Source organism: Maylandia zebra, linkage group LG6, assembly GCF_041146795.1.
Source record: "Maylandia zebra isolate NMK-2024a linkage group LG6, Mzebra_GT3a, whole genome shotgun sequence".
In the NCBI taxonomy this organism is placed as follows: domain Eukaryota; kingdom Metazoa; phylum Chordata; class Actinopteri; order Cichliformes; family Cichlidae; genus Maylandia; species Maylandia zebra.
In genome coordinates, this window is record NC_135172.1 from 36,843,783 (window position 1) to 36,861,500 (window position 17,718).

General features: G+C 41.8%; 2 protein-coding genes across 5 annotated transcripts in view; one reads left to right on the top strand and one right to left on the bottom strand.

The window, feature by feature from the left end:
* myh11a (myosin, heavy chain 11a, smooth muscle) overlaps positions 1-11,254 on the top strand; it is a 34,018-nt gene extending 22,764 nt beyond the window's left edge. For 2 of the 3 annotated variants that reach the window (XM_004538925.6, XM_004538926.6), the window contains 29 exons: positions 104-277; positions 352-525; positions 651-765; positions 1,343-1,536; positions 1,970-2,091; positions 2,171-2,240; positions 2,361-2,521; positions 2,621-2,729; positions 2,868-2,999; positions 3,124-3,330; positions 3,447-3,584; positions 3,666-3,789; positions 3,872-4,043; positions 4,131-4,343; positions 4,509-4,653; positions 4,756-4,962; positions 5,081-5,185; positions 5,313-5,465; positions 5,660-5,908; positions 6,077-6,289; positions 6,419-6,631; positions 6,738-6,899; positions 7,346-7,474; positions 7,553-7,641; positions 7,732-7,855; positions 7,945-8,153; positions 8,296-8,404; positions 8,508-8,680; positions 10,308-11,254. In XM_004538925.6, the coding sequence (XP_004538982.1) occupies positions 104-277; positions 352-525; positions 651-765; positions 1,343-1,536; positions 1,970-2,091; positions 2,171-2,240; positions 2,361-2,521; positions 2,621-2,729; positions 2,868-2,999; positions 3,124-3,330; positions 3,447-3,584; positions 3,666-3,789; positions 3,872-4,043; positions 4,131-4,343; positions 4,509-4,653; positions 4,756-4,962; positions 5,081-5,185; positions 5,313-5,465; positions 5,660-5,908; positions 6,077-6,289; positions 6,419-6,631; positions 6,738-6,899; positions 7,346-7,474; positions 7,553-7,641; positions 7,732-7,855; positions 7,945-8,153; positions 8,296-8,404; positions 8,508-8,680; positions 10,308-10,437 (4,515 nt within the window). In that variant the 3' untranslated portion in view covers positions 10,438-11,254. Of the gene's footprint in view, positions 1-103; positions 278-351; positions 526-650; positions 766-1,342; positions 1,537-1,969; positions 2,092-2,170; positions 2,241-2,360; positions 2,522-2,620; positions 2,730-2,867; positions 3,000-3,123; positions 3,331-3,446; positions 3,585-3,665; positions 3,790-3,871; positions 4,044-4,130; positions 4,344-4,508; positions 4,654-4,755; positions 4,963-5,080; positions 5,186-5,312; positions 5,466-5,659; positions 5,909-6,076; positions 6,290-6,418; positions 6,632-6,737; positions 6,900-7,345; positions 7,475-7,552; positions 7,642-7,731; positions 7,856-7,944; positions 8,154-8,295; positions 8,405-8,507; positions 8,681-9,797; positions 9,831-10,307 lie in introns of all 3 variants that reach the window. The other variant, XM_012918217.4, reaches the window with a different exon arrangement.
* LOC101463764 (nuclear distribution protein nudE homolog 1) lies at positions 11,253-17,718 on the bottom strand. 2 transcript variants are annotated; one of them, XM_076885172.1, is made up of 9 exons: positions 17,554-17,718; positions 17,083-17,249; positions 16,801-16,954; positions 16,218-16,366; positions 15,976-16,112; positions 15,221-15,397; positions 15,053-15,138; positions 14,807-14,961; positions 11,253-13,547 (listed from the first exon to the last, which is right to left on the bottom strand). In XM_076885172.1, the coding sequence occupies exons 2-9, from the start codon at positions 17,166-17,168 to the stop codon at positions 13,454-13,456; spliced, it is 1,038 nt and encodes a 345-aa protein (XP_076741287.1). In that variant the 5' UTR covers positions 17,169-17,249; positions 17,554-17,718; the 3' UTR covers positions 11,253-13,453. The 2 variants fall into 2 exon arrangements, with proteins under 2 accessions (XP_076741287.1, XP_004538984.1); XM_004538927.4 differs by having other exon boundaries at positions 17,083-17,173; positions 17,554-17,717.

Sequence of the window (17,718 nt, forward strand, 5' to 3'; positions counted from 1 at the left end):
TATTACTGTTTTTTTAGGATTTTTTTTTTTTACGGTGCAGAGCGCTTGGAAAGATAGTGGATGTGATATGCATGTCTTCATCTTTGTGTTCTGGCTATTGCAGGATAACTCCTTTGAGCAGCTGTGCATCAACTACACCAATGAGAAGCTACAGCAGCTTTTCAACCACACCATGTTCATCCTGGAGCAGGAGGAGTACCAGAGAGAAGGCATCGAGTGGAACTTCATTGACTTTGGCCTTGACCTCCAGCCCTGCATCGAGCTCATTGAGAGGCCAGTAAGTGTTAATAATAAATAACAGCATCAGTTAAATCTTACACAGCCTCTTAATCACATAAATATTCTCTGCAGAACAACCCTCCAGGCATCCTGGCCCTGCTGGATGAAGAGTGCTGGTTCCCCAAAGCCACAGATATCTCCTTTGTGGAGAAACTTTTAAACACACAGGGCAACCACATGAAATTTGCCAAACCTAAACAGCTTAAAGACAAAACAGAGTTCTCCATTCTTCATTATGCTGGGAAGGTGAGAATGATGGCAGTTAGGAGAAGGGAAAAATGTTCTGTCTTCATAATGTTTATCTTAATTTGAAGACAATCATCTTGCATTCTCATGAAAGCTCACATAACTTTGTCGTCTTGCTGTTTTAGGTAGACTATAACGCCACAGCCTGGCTGACAAAGAACATGGACCCTCTAAATGACAACGTTACAGCACTGCTCTCCAATTCTTCTAACCAGTTTGTCCAAGACCTCTGGAAAGATGGTGAGATGCATATGATTTTATTCCGTCTCATAAGTTTATTGTAAGCCACTCTGAGACAAGGACCAAACTCTCCTCAGTGATAAGGCATAAAAACAGCAGAAGCTTCTGCTGCGACAACTAAACTAGATTTTCTTCTTTACTGAAATCCTAGAAATGTTTTTCTGCACATTTTGCCTTTGTCTTTGGAGAAACTTCTAGGTTAGGGCTTCCTAGCTTGCCCTGAGAGGCACTCAGAAAAGAGACTATTTATCTAGGAAGTTCACTTCCCGGTTAAATAAAAGGGAAAAAAGAAACCTTAGTGATTGTTGAACTATTTTGGAGCCACAACTAAAGATATCACCTTGATTCTTTCATATTGATTTTTAGATGGGACAACTCAGATTTATTTTACCTTAAGAACATTAAAGCAAATCTGACGTGTACACAATGAAACAAATTACCCGAAAGCAACACACACATTTTACCTGCTTTTATCAATATGTTTGTCCCACAAAAGATATGCAATTAGATTCTTAAAACTGAAATAGGCATTAAAGCAAAGACAAGCTGATTTTACACACTGTTTTGTGTTTTTCAGCGGACAGAGTCGTCGGCCTTGACACATTAGCTAAGATGTCAGACACCTCCGGCCCGAGCGCCTCAAAGACCAAGAAGGGAATGTTCCGCACAGTGGGGCAGCTCTACAAGGAGTCTTTGGCAAAACTCATGACCACGCTGCACAACACCCAACCCAACTTCGTCAGATGTATCATCCCGAACCATGAGAAGAGGGTAAAGACAATTAGCAGCAAAACTACTAGACTAGCAATAATAAAACATAATTTTAGAGGTGGTTGCTGGTGGTTAATGATCAATTAATCAAGTGTGTGTGATTATCAGCTCTTGGCTGCTATCTATCCTCTTAATTTCCTATACCTTAAATGTGTACTTAGTATTTCACAGGATGGTGTAAAACCCTATAAGAACTTTTTTTTTCACATGACTATAGATGCATATTGAGAGGAGAGCTTTTTCATCATCATATAAATTAGCAATTGATCTCACTCCATATGTGGCCGTATTTCTAAAGTCATGAAAAAAAACACACACACATAACATAGACAAAATGAATTTATTACTAACCGGTCAGCATAAGCGAGTTATACTGTATGTATTTAGTTTTTGAAAACTTTATGTAATAAAACTGCAATCCTGCTCTACTCAGGCAGGGAAGCTGGATGCTAACCTGGTCTTGGAGCAGCTCAGGTGTAACGGTGTGCTGGAAGGAATCAGGATCTGTCGACAAGGCTTCCCCAACCGAATCGTTTTCCAGGAGTTCCGCCAGCGGTCGGTCTAGCTACTACTATACTATTTCAGTCAAAATTTCTCACCATATTAAGTGTAACATCTCTCTGGCTTCTTGCAGTTATGAGATCTTGGCTGCTAACGCTATTCCCAAAGGTTTCATGGACGGAAAACAAGCCTGCTGCCTCATGGTTAGTTCACAACTTCAAAATTGTCATCCATGTTCAATAACATTGACACACACCAAGGTAGAATTATCCTGTGTGACAACTTAATATATCACATCATTTACTGATCTCCTGTCTCTGTAGATCAAGCATCTGGACTTGGACCCCAACCTGTACAGAATCGGACAGAGTAAAATCTTCTTCCGCACGGGAGTGCTTGCTCAACTAGAGGAGGAGAGAGATTTGAAGATCACTGTGATCATCATTGCTTTCCAGGCCCAAGCTAGAGGCTTCCTGGCCAGAAAGTATGAAAATTGAAGCCCCCCCTTTAAAGCAGTTTATTTGTTGCTGTTATCACCGTAAATAAAACTTTGCATGTTGCACTATGTATTTTTTTTTTGAAGGGCATTCGCCAAGCGACAGCAGCAGCTGACAGCTATGAAAGTGATCCAGAGGAACTGTGCTGCCTACCTCAAACTAAGGAACTGGCAGTGGTGGAGGCTTTTCACAAAGGTCAGCTAATCAGTCTCTAGAAGCATATAAATGCAACAAAACCATAGTACATCTGTGTGTTTTTTGAGAAAGAAACTTTCCAGATACTACAAAATTATTTTGAAATGACAAATTCTGCCTTTTCCTTCTGAACAACAGGTTAAGCCTCTGTTGCAAGTGACCCGACAGGAAGAGGAGATGGGTCTCAAGGAAGAGGAGCTACAGAAAGCCAAAGAAGTTGCCACAAAGTTTGAGTCAGAGCTAAAAGAAATCACCTTGAAACATACACAGGTAAGGGATTAAATGCGCATCAATGACACAAACCTTGTTTTGCTTTCTTTTAATGAATCCGTTCAGCGTTGATTCGATAAAGTTTCCAGTTATGGAGAGTCTGCTGATTCTGCCTGTCTGTCAGATTGTGGAGGAGAGAAACGCACTGCAGGAGCAGCTTCAGGCAGAGACAGAGTTGTATGCTGAGGCTGAGGAGATGAGGGTCCGTCTGGCGGCGAAGAAGCAGGAGTTGGAGGAAATCCTCCATGAGATGGAGGCGAGGCTCGATGAAGAGGAGGAGCGTTCTCAGGGGCTGTTAGTGGAAAAGAAGAAGATGCAGCAGCAGATGCAGGTCAACATGTCTGTTTCGCACTGTTGTTCAGTTGGAGTTGTTATTGCTCGGGTAGCTGTGCTTTCACAGTGTGATAAAGCTGCTGGAGAAACTGAGGGTTCAGTCTTTTCATGCAGGAGTTGGAGGAACATTTGGAAGAGGAGGAAGACGCTCGTCAAAAACTGCAGCTCGAGAAGGTTACCTGCGAGGGAAAGATCAAAAAGCTGGAGGATGATATTCTGGTAATGGAGGACCAGAACAACAAGCTGCTGAAGGTAAGTACTGGAAATCAGCATTTTTCAAAGTAAGTCACTTGGGAAACTAAATACATCACCGGCTTTGTGATGTTTTTGTAGGAGCGAAAGTTGCTAGAGGAGAGAGTTGCAGACTTCAGTGCTAACCTGGCAGAGGAAGAAGAAAAATCTAAGAATCTCACTAAGCTCAAAAATAAACACGAATCCATGATCTCTGAATTAGAAGGTAGTCACCTTGTATGCATTTGTAACGGTACTCATATCCCATTTCTCATACACATCATTGAGTGGTATCTCTCTCGCACTAGTCCGCTTGAAGAAAGAGGAGAAGACCCGTCAGGAGCTGGATAAAGCTAAGCGCAAACTGGAGGCGGAGTCAAATGACCTACAGGAACAGATCGCTGACCTGCAGGCCCAGATCGCTGACCTCAAAGCTCAGCTTGCAAAGAAGGAGGAGGAGTTACAGAACGCCTTAGCCAGGTAGTGTCAGACTGGTGTATTTATTTCTTCAAAACAACACTAAGTTCTATCAGTTTTAATAGTTTAATATACTCTTGATTCTCACAGGTTGGAAGATGAGTCTGCCCAGAAAAACAATGCTCTGAAGAAGATCAGAGAGCTGGAAGGACACATCTCCGACCTGCAGGAGGACCTAGACTCTGAGCGGGCTGCCAGGAACAAGGCCGAGAAGATCAAACGGGACCTTGGGGAGGAGCTGGAGGCCCTCAAGTCTGAGCTAGAGGACACTCTGGACACCACTGCCACACAGCAGGAACTAAGGTTACACAAATATGTATTCAGAGGAATTTATAAAGTGTATATACATTCACCTTTTAGATGATGAAGCTATCTTAGAGAAGAAAAAGATGACTAACAAAACATAACCAAAAAACAAAATGTGCATGCTTAAAAAAATACCTGCATTATCCATGTATCTGCCTACAGAGCCAAACGTGAGCATGAAGTGACCCAGCTGAAGAGAGCCATTGAGGAGGAGAACCGGACCCACGAGGCTCAAATACATGAGATGAGACAGAAACACACTCAGGCTGTTGAGGAGCTCAGTGAGCAGCTGGAACAGTCAAAACGAGTAAGGCCACTATTTTATGAATCATTCTTAATACCCAGCTGTCATTAGCTTTTTATTTCTTTAATTTCGTATTGAGGATTCTCTTTATTTTCCTCTGCTCAGGTCAAGTCAAACCTGGAGAAAGCAAAACAAGCTCTGGAGAAGGAAACGTCAGAGCTAACTATGGAGGTACGCTCACTGACCCAGGCCAAGCAAGATGGGGAGAACAAGAGGAAGAAGCTAGAAGGTCAGGTGACGGATCTTCAGTCCCGCTTCAACGACAGCGAGAAGCAGAAGGCTGAGCTGACAGAGCGCTGCTCCAAGATCACTGTAAATCACTTTCACTAATTATTTAACAACTGGAAAAAAATGTGAATCATTAAAAAAAAGAATGCCACAAAACTACGCTTGAAAAAGTAACAAACACATAATTTTTATTCCTGTACAGATTGAACTGGAGAGTGTGACAAACCTACTGAATGAAGCAGAAGGAAAGAACATCAAACTGAGCAAAGACGTGGCCAGCCTTACCTCCCAACTCCAAGACTCTCAGGTAACCGAACGTTTACTCTTAACATGTTGTTAATAACACCACACAAACATTTAGTCTTTGCTGTGACGATGAAATATATTAAACTTTAGAACAAACGCACTGACTACTGAACTCTTGTGTCTAACAGGAGCTGCTGGCTGAGGAGACACGCCAGAAATTGCAGTTCTCCACAAAGCTGCGACAGGCGGAAGACGACAAGAACAGCCTACAGGAGCAGCTTGAAGAGGAGATGGAGGCAAAGAGGAACGTGGAGAGACACGTGTCCACTCTCAACATCCAGGTCAGAGGCCGAACTCTGTTGATTAAGACTTTAAGAGAAATTGGCGGGAGCAAAATAAAGATAATATGATGGGAAAAAACTGGAGCGATATTGGAGTGAAGGTTTACTGTAAGCTAAAGCTCATAACAAGAAAACACTCTTGTACCATGTAGAAGATTCCTCTCTGTTACATAACAGTTTTGCTTTGTGTGCAGCTATCAGATGCAAAGAAGAAGATGGATGAAATGTCAGGCAACATTGAGCTGCTGGAGGAAGGAAAGAAGCGTCTGCAGAGAGATTTGGAGGCAGCGAACACTCAGTATGAAGAGAAGGCCTCAGCATACGACAAGCTGGAGAAGACCAAAAATCGTCTGCAGCAGGAGCTGGAGGACACGCTGATGGATCTGGACAACCAGAGGCAGAACGTTTCAAACCTGGAGAAGAAACAGAAGAAGTTTGACCAGGTCTGCTAAACCAGAAAACAAGCTTTTAAAATATCATTCATGGGATTGAGCCTGTTTTTAGAATTTCACAGTTAATTGTAGTCAAGATTGTGACTTTATTATATAAGATTATATGCACAGTAAAACAGATTTGTTAAATTCATAGTTATTTGTTTCTTTGATCTCCAGATGCTGGCCGAAGAGAAGAGTGTCTCCAGTAAATATGCAGACGAGCGAGACCGTGCTGAAGCTGAGGCCAGAGAGAAGGAGACCAAAGCTCTGTCCCTGGCAAGGGCTCTAGAAGAGGCTCAGGACTCCAGAGAGGAGCTGGAGAGAGCCAACAAGGCCCTAAAAGCAGAGATGGAGGACCTGATCAGCTCCAAGGATGATGTGGGAAAAAATGTTAGTGTTGGAACATCTTTCACTCACTTGGCACTGGTCAATAAATCTGCAGGCTGAAAGTCTGTAGTTACAGGTATATGTTTACAGTGTCTAGAGCTTTCCAGTTAATTTAAAATGTATTGATGGAAGGTCCATGAGCTGGAGAAGTCCAAACGAGGCCTGGAAGCCCAGGTGGAGGAGATGAAGACGCAGCTGGAGGAGCTAGAGGACGAACTGCAGGCGGCTGAGGATGCCAAGTTGCGTCTGGAGGTCAACATGCAGGCTCTGAAGGCCCAGTTTGAGAGAGACCTCCAGGGAAGAGATGAGATGGGAGAGGAGAAGAAGAGGCAGCTGATCAAGCAGGTAAATAAAAGCCTTCATTCTTATACCAGAAGGATGTGAATGATTTATTATCAAAGAATGCTATTTCAGCGTCAGTAATCATTGCAATGATGCACACTGGCTGCAGGTCCGTGAGTTGGAGACGGAGTTGGAGGATGAACGTAAGCAGAGGGCCACAGCAGCAGCAGCCAAGAAGAAGCTGGAGATAGACATGAAAGATCTGGAGGGACAGATCGAGACAGCCAATAAGGGACGTGATGAGGCTATCAAGCAGCTCCGCAAGCTCCAGGTCAGAGCAAAGGACACTGAGAAAATTCAGCACAGAAGAATTTATATAAATACTGTATGGGTCTTTTAGTTTTCACTGTAATTTTTTAGATGCATATTTACATTAAAGCATATGTTGTAGTGAAGGTTTTTATTTTAAAGGTAAAATGTTTTTGGATTTTTTTTTAACTTGGAAGCAAACACATGTAAAACTTAACTTGTTGTTTTCTTGAAATAAACTTGTAGATATGTAGACAAACATCTTCTTAAGGGAAAATTCCCCGGTTTTGGCTAGTAACTGTGACTTTAAAGGGAAATGTCAAAACACTAAAATAAGATATGATCACTAAGAGAAGCACTTGAAAACAGGACTTGGTATCATCAAACACAGATCATCTGCCTCAAGTATCGTAAATATACTTGAAACATTATCTGATGTCTTTTCTCTGTTTCTCTTCATCCCTCCAGGCCCAGATGAAGGACTACCAGAGGGAGCTGGAAGATGCTCGTGCTGCTCGAGAAGAGGTGCTGACCACCGCAAAGGAGAGCGAGAGGAAGGCCAAGAGTCTGGAGGCTGAGCTCATGCAGCTACAGGAGGTAAGGCTGTCGATTCCTAACAAGGCAAGAACCTCTCTGGGAGCCGGGGCTCAAAATAATGAATGTATGTGTTTGCAGGAACTGGCTGCAGCTGAGAGAGGACGGAAGCAAGCAGAGGCTGAAAGAGACGAACTGTCCGATGAGCTGGCGAGCAACACCTCTGGAAAGTAGGTGTAGAGTTCACTCTGTTGCTTTGTCTGTGAAGTGAACCATGAAAAAAAGATGGTGGCATTTCTTACCATGCTCTCTGTGCTCAGGTCAGCCTTGTCAGATGAGAAGCGTCGCCTGGAAGCTAAGATCGCCCAGCTAGAGGAGGAGCTGGAGGAGGAGCAAAGCAACATGGAGATCATCAATGACAGGCTGAGGAAGAGCACACAACAGGTGATAAGACTGTAGCAGACATGATTCATGAAGTGTTAAAGCACTGGGCAGAGTTCTCATCCCTCTCTTTGCACGTACTCCACCCACAGGTGGATCAGCTGAACAATGAGCTGCAGACGGAGCGCACCACCTCCCAGAAGAACGAGAGCGCTCGGCAGCAGTTGGACCGCCAGAACAAGGAGCTGAAGGCCAAGCTCCAGGAGATGGAGAACCAGGTCAAGTCCAAGTTCAAGTCCTCCATCTCTGCCTTGGAGGCTAAAGTGGCACAGCTGGAGGAGCAGCTGGAGCAGGAGAACAGGTCAGGGACACATAAACACAGAGCATACCGTATGTTTGATGAATAAAAAAATATTTACTTTTTTTGGTGGTTTTACCTTCTTTAAATTGTATCAGCTGTACTCATATTCATTTCCTCTTAACTCTTGTCCATCTTGTCTCAGGGATAAGCAGACAACTGCCAAGAATATGCGCCAGAAAGACAAGAAGCTCAAGGACCTGATGTTGCAGGTGGAAGACGAAAGAAAACAGGCAGAGCAGTACAAAGACCAGGTACAGTCACGGAAACGTTTTTGTGCACGAACAAGAAAATAAATGCAGCTTTGATTGTGCTTGTCAGTGCCGAGTTAGCATATTCGCTTTGTTCACTCACCAGGCGGAAAAGTCAAACACTCGCATGAAGCAGCTGAAGCGGCAGCTAGAGGAATCGGAGGAGGAGTCTCAGCGTGCCACAGCAGCCCGCAGGAAGCTGCAGCGGGAGCTGGATGAAGCCACTGAGGCCAACGACGCCATGACCCGCGAGATCGGCTCTCTCAAGAACAAACTCAGGTAGGATAAAACGCCAAAGGGTCGTTCTGCTGATGGAGGTGATGTTCACCTGCTATTTCCATGATGCCACAACAGGACACAGACATTGCAGTAAGAGGTTGGGATGCTGTGTAAAATGTAAATAACTGAATGTAATGGTTTGCAGATCAGTTTAACCTGAAATACTACAAAGACAACAGGCTAGGTCTCCATGGTAACTTAGGTTTTAACATGACATAACCTGGTCGGTTTCAGAGTTTTGGCTTAAAATCAGCTGGAGGAACCACATTTTTATTATTACGTTTTTTTAAACCATGCTTTGCTTGCAGTATAGACTCTGTGGTGAAGCACTATGTTTTTATATACATACCTTACTAAAACACCTGAATGAAGCTCAACTGTACACAGCACTATGCTCATCTTATTTGCAGCCCGAGTGTTAGTGAGGTCTTTATCACCAGCTCCTTTGGTGGTACTCAATGTATCTAATTTTATGCAGAGCAAGTAAAGAAGCTAAATGGCACCAGCCCCCCTCCCTTTATATGCAAGAACACTCAGAGCCTGAAGCAGAAACTCTTTCACTTGAAAGTTGACTGTTAAATAATTTTCATGGTACCAGTTACCTCTGAATGAGGATTTAGGTTTTGTCGAGCCAGCTAACACAAAGAAACTCTGGCTTCGCTGAACTTCCTTCGTAGTAAAACCCTTGAGTCTCAAACTGTGCTGTTGGAAGAAGGAACTAAACCTGTTAAACATATTTTTGACATGATTCTCGCATCAAAATTTAAAAAACTGTATATTTGAGAAGCAAAATTAACAAAATTGTCTTTTCTGCTTCTTTCAATCAAACAGGCTTCGAGTTATTTGCAAATCTTGGCATTCTGCTCTAACATTTTATAAAGCATCCAAACTTTTTTGTAGCCACAGTTGTACACAAACAACAGTTTACAGATTTGCCAAACTGTAGACAGGTTAAAGCACATTTATTAGTTTTAAATGCTCTCAGTTAAGCTACATTTCAGTGCTACAGAGCATAATTAATGTCATTCAAAGGGATGTAAATGAACACTTGAAGCATTCACATTCTTTCTAAAGTTGATGAGCGGAAACAAAACAATCATGTCCATCTCTATTCCAGAGGCAACCCTGAACCCAAGGAGTAACGCAGCAGGTATCTCTGCGCCTAAAAGTTACCCCATCACTATTTCTCATTAACATACCATAACTTTTCATTCCCCGTGCACACCCTTAATGCTCTCATTTCTTTCACTGAGCCTAACTGAGGGAAATGTGGCTATCAGAGATGTAACTGAAAAATTCTGAGTCCCAAGTCATATTGCACCATTTGGTTTCCATTGTACCCATTTCCTGGGGTCATATTTTTCCTCAGTGCTTGGTTTAACTGCCGTAAACCAAACTCATTTTCCTGACCAAGGAGTTAAAATGAGTTACAAAGATAACCAGCGTGCTTTACCCGTAACCGAAGCACAACCTGTACATTCTGTACTTCATCAACGCTCCTTTTGCAGTGTGCAAACACCCAACTGGTTTTCAAATGAACTTAACCAACACAGAGCCTATTGCATCCCCTCACTGTGACAATGTTTCTTTCTGTTTGTGTCTTGTGTACTTTTTTGTCCTATTTTAGGCGTGGAAATGAGCCCCCCTTTAGCAGCACACCTCGGCGCATAGGCGGAGGCCGAAGGGTGGTCGAGGATGCCTCAGAGGAGGACACCGACTCCCAAAGCGACTTCAATGGAACAAAGTCCGCTGACTAAGGGACTTTTTAAAAAACCATATATGAGAAATACTGTTCAGGGCAAAGCCTGCCACTTAAAACAAAGAAAAAGCCTATTATGCTATCTATCTGTCCTCTTGTTTCAGAGCACCTTTTCTTGACACAAAAACAATCAGGACATGATTTCAACTTAGTGGGGTCGTCTAGTGGTTATGCTTTTGTGTGATTTGCTGTTTTTTTTTTCCCTTTTCTATTTTCACTGTTTTGTTTTTTTTTACTGCACTGACACAAACATAGGAGCCTCTAATTAACACCCACTTAGTACTTAAAGCAGTGACAAAGTGTAAATCTACAGATGTAGAACTATTATCAGTTACCGTCGTCCTGTTGCCTGTGACTGCTGTTATTGTTCCAGAGCACCACTCTAGGGTTTCAGATTGGATGCATAGACAGATATTTCAATCCCCAGTCTGCTTCTAGTCAGCAGTGTTGTTTATTACCCCCCACCAAGGAAAAACATTTTTAGCTTCCGTCATATTATTTGTGCCTCTCATGTGTCCAAACCTGTTTAGAGACGCGGTTTATGAAATGTTTGAGGTCAGACAAGGTTTTCGGTTACTGTTAACCAGAAAACTGAGTCACATATCAACATGGAGCACTAAGCAACGCTCAGATCTTCTTTCAGTAGCTTTCCTTTCTCCAGATTTACTGTACTTAGAAACAAAAAGTCCCTGATCACCCTAAACTAAGTCAATCTCATTTTATAATTTTCTTTGTATTCAACAAATGTTTACATGGCACTTTTTGTATCCATTACCTGTTGAACCACCTGCACAAGAAATAAAGAAAAAAAAATAGTTTGACTTTCTCCTTTTAATGTTTCTGTCTTGGTCAGTAACTCACTCACATTATTCACATCTGCTCAGTTTAGTAGAAAAAGAAAAAACGACTGCAAACCAGCAGGACGAAAGTTGGGTATAGTACCTCAGGCACAAACAGTTTAAAGTCAGCATACAGAAGCAGCTGCAGGCGTCCTAAACAAACAGCCAGTACACAGTGATTACAAGGATTACAACTGGAAGTAGCTCAAGGAAGATTAAAGGGGACCAGTTATGCTTCCCTTTACTTTCTGTCACACTTATAGACGAAACAAGGCCAAAGTTTCAAATCATGAGGTCAGCATATGTGTTAGGATTCCCTGTGAGTCAATATTTCTAGTTCAAGCCTGCTCTAAAGACTATTTTCTGTCTACTCTGTATGTCGTTAAAGAGGATATCTTTAATGTGTTCATTTCAGTGAGGTTCAAAACTTCCGTTTAGGAGGGAGCAGACATAAGAGAGGAAAAAAAAAAGCTGGCCTAAATTAAGATCTACAATAACTTGTTTCAGGCAGTGGATAAACTCGGACTGTAAAAAGGTCCTGAATGAGACAAATGATGATTATTTTTAACTGTGTGACCTTCATAGCGCCTCGGTTACACTCAAGAACATTAATAGGACTGTAGAAACAAGCATTACAGGCCCCCTTTAAACTGTCCTGCAAACAGGAGGACCTCCAGATTTCAGATGTTACAAGTTAATTCCTACACAAAGGCTACAGTGCAGTATACAGTGATAGCTACTGTATAAAGGTCATATTTAGATATGCAACTTTAATATTTGCTTAATGAGCTGCTTAATGAGCTGCTGGATGGCAGTAGTGACAAGATCCATTTAAACAGAAACATTTCAGGGAAAAGCATAGCTGTCACATCAGAATCGCTCCATTTCCTAATTTCAAAGTCTTCTTTATACCTACACAAATATACGAACAGTGCTAATTTGACCATTTCAAAATCTATTATTGCTTATCATGTTTACCATATGTCCACCATGTAAGTCTAAGTGGCAGAAAGAGATACTATACATTCAAGTGCCTGTCTAAAATATACTGTCAGCTACCATCAGTAAAAAGGTTTATGATAACATTAGATCATAAATCTTCAGCATGATAAATTTTATCTTTTATAACCCCAGTAAAGCAGAAAATAGTTGGTGTGTGAAATGGTTGGAGGGAGGTAATAGGAAGGACCCGAATGATAACAAAATGGGGTTGGGGGGTATACTAAATGCTATTACTTTAACCACCATGAAGTCAAGTGGCACCCCTCTCGATGAAAATCTGACAGAGACGATGATCTGTTTCGGTATTTTAACACCTGGATCAGCCGTGGCACTGCAGCAAAGCAAGAGCCCAAAAACTGAAGAAGTAACAGCAGTGATGAAGGCTGGCTGAAATACTAACGCCAATTCATGGCAGGAAGTAATTCATTGTCAGCTCATTCATTCACCCAGTCTGAAATATTTTTAAACCAAAATATCAATCTGTGTTCTTCAAGACATGATGGGAAACGATAAACACAGAAAAGGCCAATGACAAAGCTAAACCATGTTTTTCATATACATATCAAAGAAAAACAAACCTATTGCTTTTGTTATTTTCAGTTTTCCCATTTATCACAGCTTTGGTTTTGACTTGGTCACAAACACAATATTTGCTCAACTTTTCCATAAACAATACTCCAGATTCTTGGTCCCTATACCAGGGTCACTTTCCAGTGCTTTTAATTATTAAAACTGTTCCTTACATGGATAATGATTAATAGGCTAGTGCACTAGATTAGTGATGTAGGAGCAGAAATGTTTACAAAGCCCTGCTGTGCTTGATCCAACCACAGAAAACACAGAAGGTCCATGAGTTGTTTTTTTTTTGTTTGTTTTTTTTGTTTTTTAAGTTAGCCACCACAGCATTAGAGATATAGTGGAAGATATGCTGCGAATGGTAGGGTCCACAGGATGTAGTGCTGCCTCCTGTGATATGGTGTGGTACAAGCCTGAGAGAGCAGAAGTTCGTGTGTTAATGGGCAGAGCCTCTCTCTTTGCTCAGTGAGGGCACGGTGCAAGGACAATCAGCAGGACGTACGGCGACAAGGAAGACAGCTCAGCTCAAAGTCCAGGGGTGTCATATGAGGAAGGTCAGGAGGGAGAGAGAAAGGAAGGGTTTTTTCCCCTCCCCTCTCATAGCAGTATCTTGACCCCTCCCTGTGGAGACTGGGCACCATGGGAGATCCCTCTTGGAGGAGCTGGTCCAAACTCTAACCGTTTCACCAAACTGAAAAACAAAGTTCAACTCATGAGCTAAAGCTGTACATTCAGAGTCACAATCTTTTTTCAAATGTAGTTACAGTCAAAGGCCTCAAGGCTTTGCATTTGGACTGTTGCCATCTTGTTTTTTGTTTGTTGTGTTTAACAAGCACAGGGTGGTTCTGACTGAGAGACCCTTGTGAGTGCTTGTGAGTTAGTGGCTTATTAAACAAAGTTAGGCAGCCAGACCCTAAAGCATATCCTGCTTTATCATTCATTTCACATCTTGAATGGAGCCAGAATGCACAAAATAAACATCATGTTTGTTCAGTAAGACTTCAAATTAATGAATGACTTTATAAAGTCATCAGGAACATTTTTACTCATGTCATAAAAGTAAAGAGGGGAGCATCATTCTCCCATCGACCTTTTACAGAGTTCATTTTGCAACCCCCGGAGACGCCCCCTGCTGGCCATTACATCATGACATTACACATGTCACTGCTTGGGTTTAGCCCAACTTCATCTGGCTTTTCAGGCCCAGAGGCCACATCCATTTTTAACTCTGTTCCCCATAAAGATGACATTTGACGGCACCCCTGTGCTGGTGTTTTGACACCTCAGTATATATTGATAGACGTGGAAAAACAACCGTTGGAATAGTTTCCAGGTTTTGTGATGGGTAGCTGGACAGGCAGAGCTCACCCCCTCAACTTCTGATGCAAACCCGGCCATTTTGTTCCATATGCAGGCATGAAATATGACAGTAACTGCTCAGATCATAAAACAGCTTGAATAATTTCTCCTAGGAGAAGGTAAAGACTCTATGCATAGTCTATACAGGTTATAACTGGTGTAGAGACCTATATATGCCAACATTCAACTACACATTACCTCATGTATTACATTGTTTAGCTACAAACACCATTATCACCAGTTATCACTACCAGTTGGCAAAGTGGTAAAGATAAAAGGCACCTAATTTAAGGAAGTAAAATTAAAGTATCATGCAGATTCTGAAATATTCAAATAGCCATTAAGTTTTATTAAATTCTGTTAGCATGCAATAAGCTACTAAACTTTTTTCCAGGGACAATCAACAAAAATAGAATAATAAAACTCTAAAATACCAAACAGCAACTTTAAGAGCTGGAAATTAGGCAAACAGAGAAGTAACAAGGTGCAATCTGGATCCATAAGAAGGCCAATCATAAAGTATGCAGATAGCTAGACGTGTATTACTCAAAACAGATCTTCTACTGTAAACTCATGATGACATTCCCTCACCTGTCATACTGAGAAGGAGGGCTCAGGCCCACCGCCTGGAGCTCAGCACCTGCATCTAAACCCGAAGGACTGCCAGGACCAACTGTAAGCGCCGGTCTGTTGACGGATGTGTCGTACACAAAGTCTCGACAAGATGCCAACTTGGACTCCAAATTCTGGCAGGATTAAAATAAATAAATACAGAAATCAATAATAAAGACATACAAACCAACATAGCACTTTCAGTACAAGTATTAACTTTCTTACTCCAACTTTTCTGAGTAGTTCCCCAACGATGTTGAGTGCAGATATTCTAGCCGATGTAGTAAGCGGGGTTCCTGTTAGACTATCGCCTAAAACAACAACCACACATAAGCTGATAAACACATGTTTTTTTAGTATAGAGGTACTTATTAAGATAGAGTTTTATATTACCTCTCCGGATGTTGGAAGCTGGGGTTGTGACATATGAACTAATAGGTTTGGAGGGTGTGACGGGGATGGAAGGATTTCCAGCTGAGGGTAACATCGTATCAGGACGATCTGTGTCTTTGCCCAGGCTGCTGGATGGCCGTCTCTCCTTCTGTCGTACAGCCAGCTCATGGCGAAGGTCTGCCGCAAGTTACAGAAGTAACAGAATTTAAACCATCTTCTAACCAACCACCTATTATAGTTTTTCAGAAGTAATTTATATTTGTGGAAAAAGCTGGCATATGGGGCAGGCAAACATGATCAAAAACAAAAGTAAAGGTGACGCTGGTTGCACAATGAAACCTGACGACCAACTGCCGGTTCAGTTTCTCACAGCACATTAAAAGCACATACAATATATTAACTGTGATAGCGTTCCACACTTTAGAAAGATTCACCAAGTGAATTTCCACACACCATATAACACTAAAATATATGCCTATAGCTGTCTGTGAAGACCAGTTAAGCATAGACTCATAAACACTTATAAAACCCATTAAATAATTTTACCTAGGTTACTAGTTAAAACATATCCTATAAAATCATTATATATTAACAGTCAGATGTACAATAAACGGGAAGAACAGGACATAAATAAAAACAGGAACTGCTGAATTAATCAAACTATCAAAATTCACTGAGTCAGTGATAAGAGAAATCAGCAGTTCTTGTGAACCTGAGAAGCTGAGAAGCTGCTTTGAGTGGATGATTGTGTGTACCTCTAGCTTCGTCCTTGAGCCTCTGAACAGACTCAAGCAGGTTCTCTTTCTCATCCAGCTCACTTTCAAGAAAGGCGTTTCTCTCAATGACCTGGTTCATCCGCTGCTCAAAGTCCTCCAGAGACATGATGGTAGCCCTGAGACAAGCAGAGAGGACATATTATGCAATATTGTTTATATATTGGCAAGTCTAACAGGCACAGCATGGCTGTGTGAACATGTACCAACTTTTAAGCACTGACCTTTTGGTTCTCTCCAGGTCATCATTGGATTGCTCTAACTCTCTGATATACTTCTGCAGATGATCTCTAACTGCTCTGGTCTCTCCCAGCTCTTCCTCAAGTGTTGATATGTGCCTCAAAGCATCAGAATGCTGGACTTCAAATTTCTCCTACAAAAAGCACAAGAACAAATAAACTGAAACTGACAGTGTCAGCTTGGCAAGGTCATGGCAAATTAATCAACACAGCTGCCGTTCATATTTTAATAAGAAAAGCTGACTATTTTATTAAACGTTGAGACAATAAACCCTTTAAAAAGTTCCCTCTCCCCACATTTGAGCATTTTTTGAACACACAACTGAATTTACTTTCTCCACTATGCTTATTTCCCCATGGACCACTGACTAAAATAGCAGTCAGCTGCTTTATACCCAGGCAGCAATTTTCCTAGTGGCAGTAGCAATAACAAGCTGAATGTTGGTAGGCTAAAAGCTGCTTGTGTGGGGTGTGTCTGTTCCAAATCCTCAATGTCACTAAGTGGAGCATCAGTGCTTGTGTCCCTCTATTAAGGGGCCACAGCCTACTTAAAATCAAGGTTGTCTACCTTTATGTTTTCCAGTTCTACACGAAGCCGGTGATTATCCTGCAGGAGCTCTTTGTTTCGACCCTCACATTGCTTCAGCTCTGTCTCAAGCTCAGCCTCATAGTCCCGACTCATCTGCTGGAATTCCTGCAGCTCCTCTTGAGCCTCCTCAGCCCTGGTGACAGAGCAATGTACAACACCTCCAAAATATCAGCTCAGCACATGTTAAGAATTATATAACAATAACTGCAGAAAGTAATTTCCTAAAAGTAAGTCCTCCGATTGTATGCCTTTTTTTAGTACCTTTGCTCGTATCTCTCTGCTTGCTCCTTCCAGAAGCCCAGCTCCTCTTCTAGGGATGCAAACTTGCGTGTTGTCGGCTCTACCATGTCTGCTGCTCCGAGTAAGGATGGAGGGAGGATTCAATCAAATTATAGCTTTCTCCTTTCTTAAATTACGTGGTTGTCTCACTTGGGGACACATCATTACAAAACCGTTAGCGAGTGCTAACTTTATTAGCTAACACAAATTACCTCCGCCGAACAATTTCCTTCACATACTTATGCCAAAAAAGGGATAACCAAAAAAATAGTTTTAAAGTTTATTTGTAGAATAGTAAAAAATGAAACGGAAACTTTTAAATCTAAATGCAATGTCAGAGAATGCATATGGCCCGGCTAAGTTTTTAGCTAACTTAAGCTAATATAGGCAGCTAACCGATCTAGTTCGATATGTGATTCTAAAGCTGCTCTAAACGGAACTAAACACACTCACCTGCATATGAAGGAACGATTAAAGCATGCTACAGCTAAGGGAATGTACTTCGATGTGATGATATTTTTTCCGGATTTATTGAGTATACGTATTGAGAATTGCACAAACTAATCCTTCGTTACCACGTCGATCGTCTCGCCAACCAAATAAATACGAACATTGAGT

Coding starts and splice junctions, on each gene's coding strand:
- LOC101463764 (XM_076885172.1), bottom strand. CDS start 17,168: ATGGTAGAGCCGACAACACGCAAGTTTGCATCCCTAGAAGAGGAGCTG. Junction 16,367..16,800: donor TAGAACTGGAAAACATAAAG/GTAGACAACCTT, acceptor TGCTTTTTGTAG/GAGAAATTTGAAGTCCAGCA. Junction 13,548..14,806: donor CCTCCTTCTCAGTATGACAG/GTGAGGGAATGT, acceptor TTTGTTTTTCAG/TTTGGTGAAACGGTTAGAGT.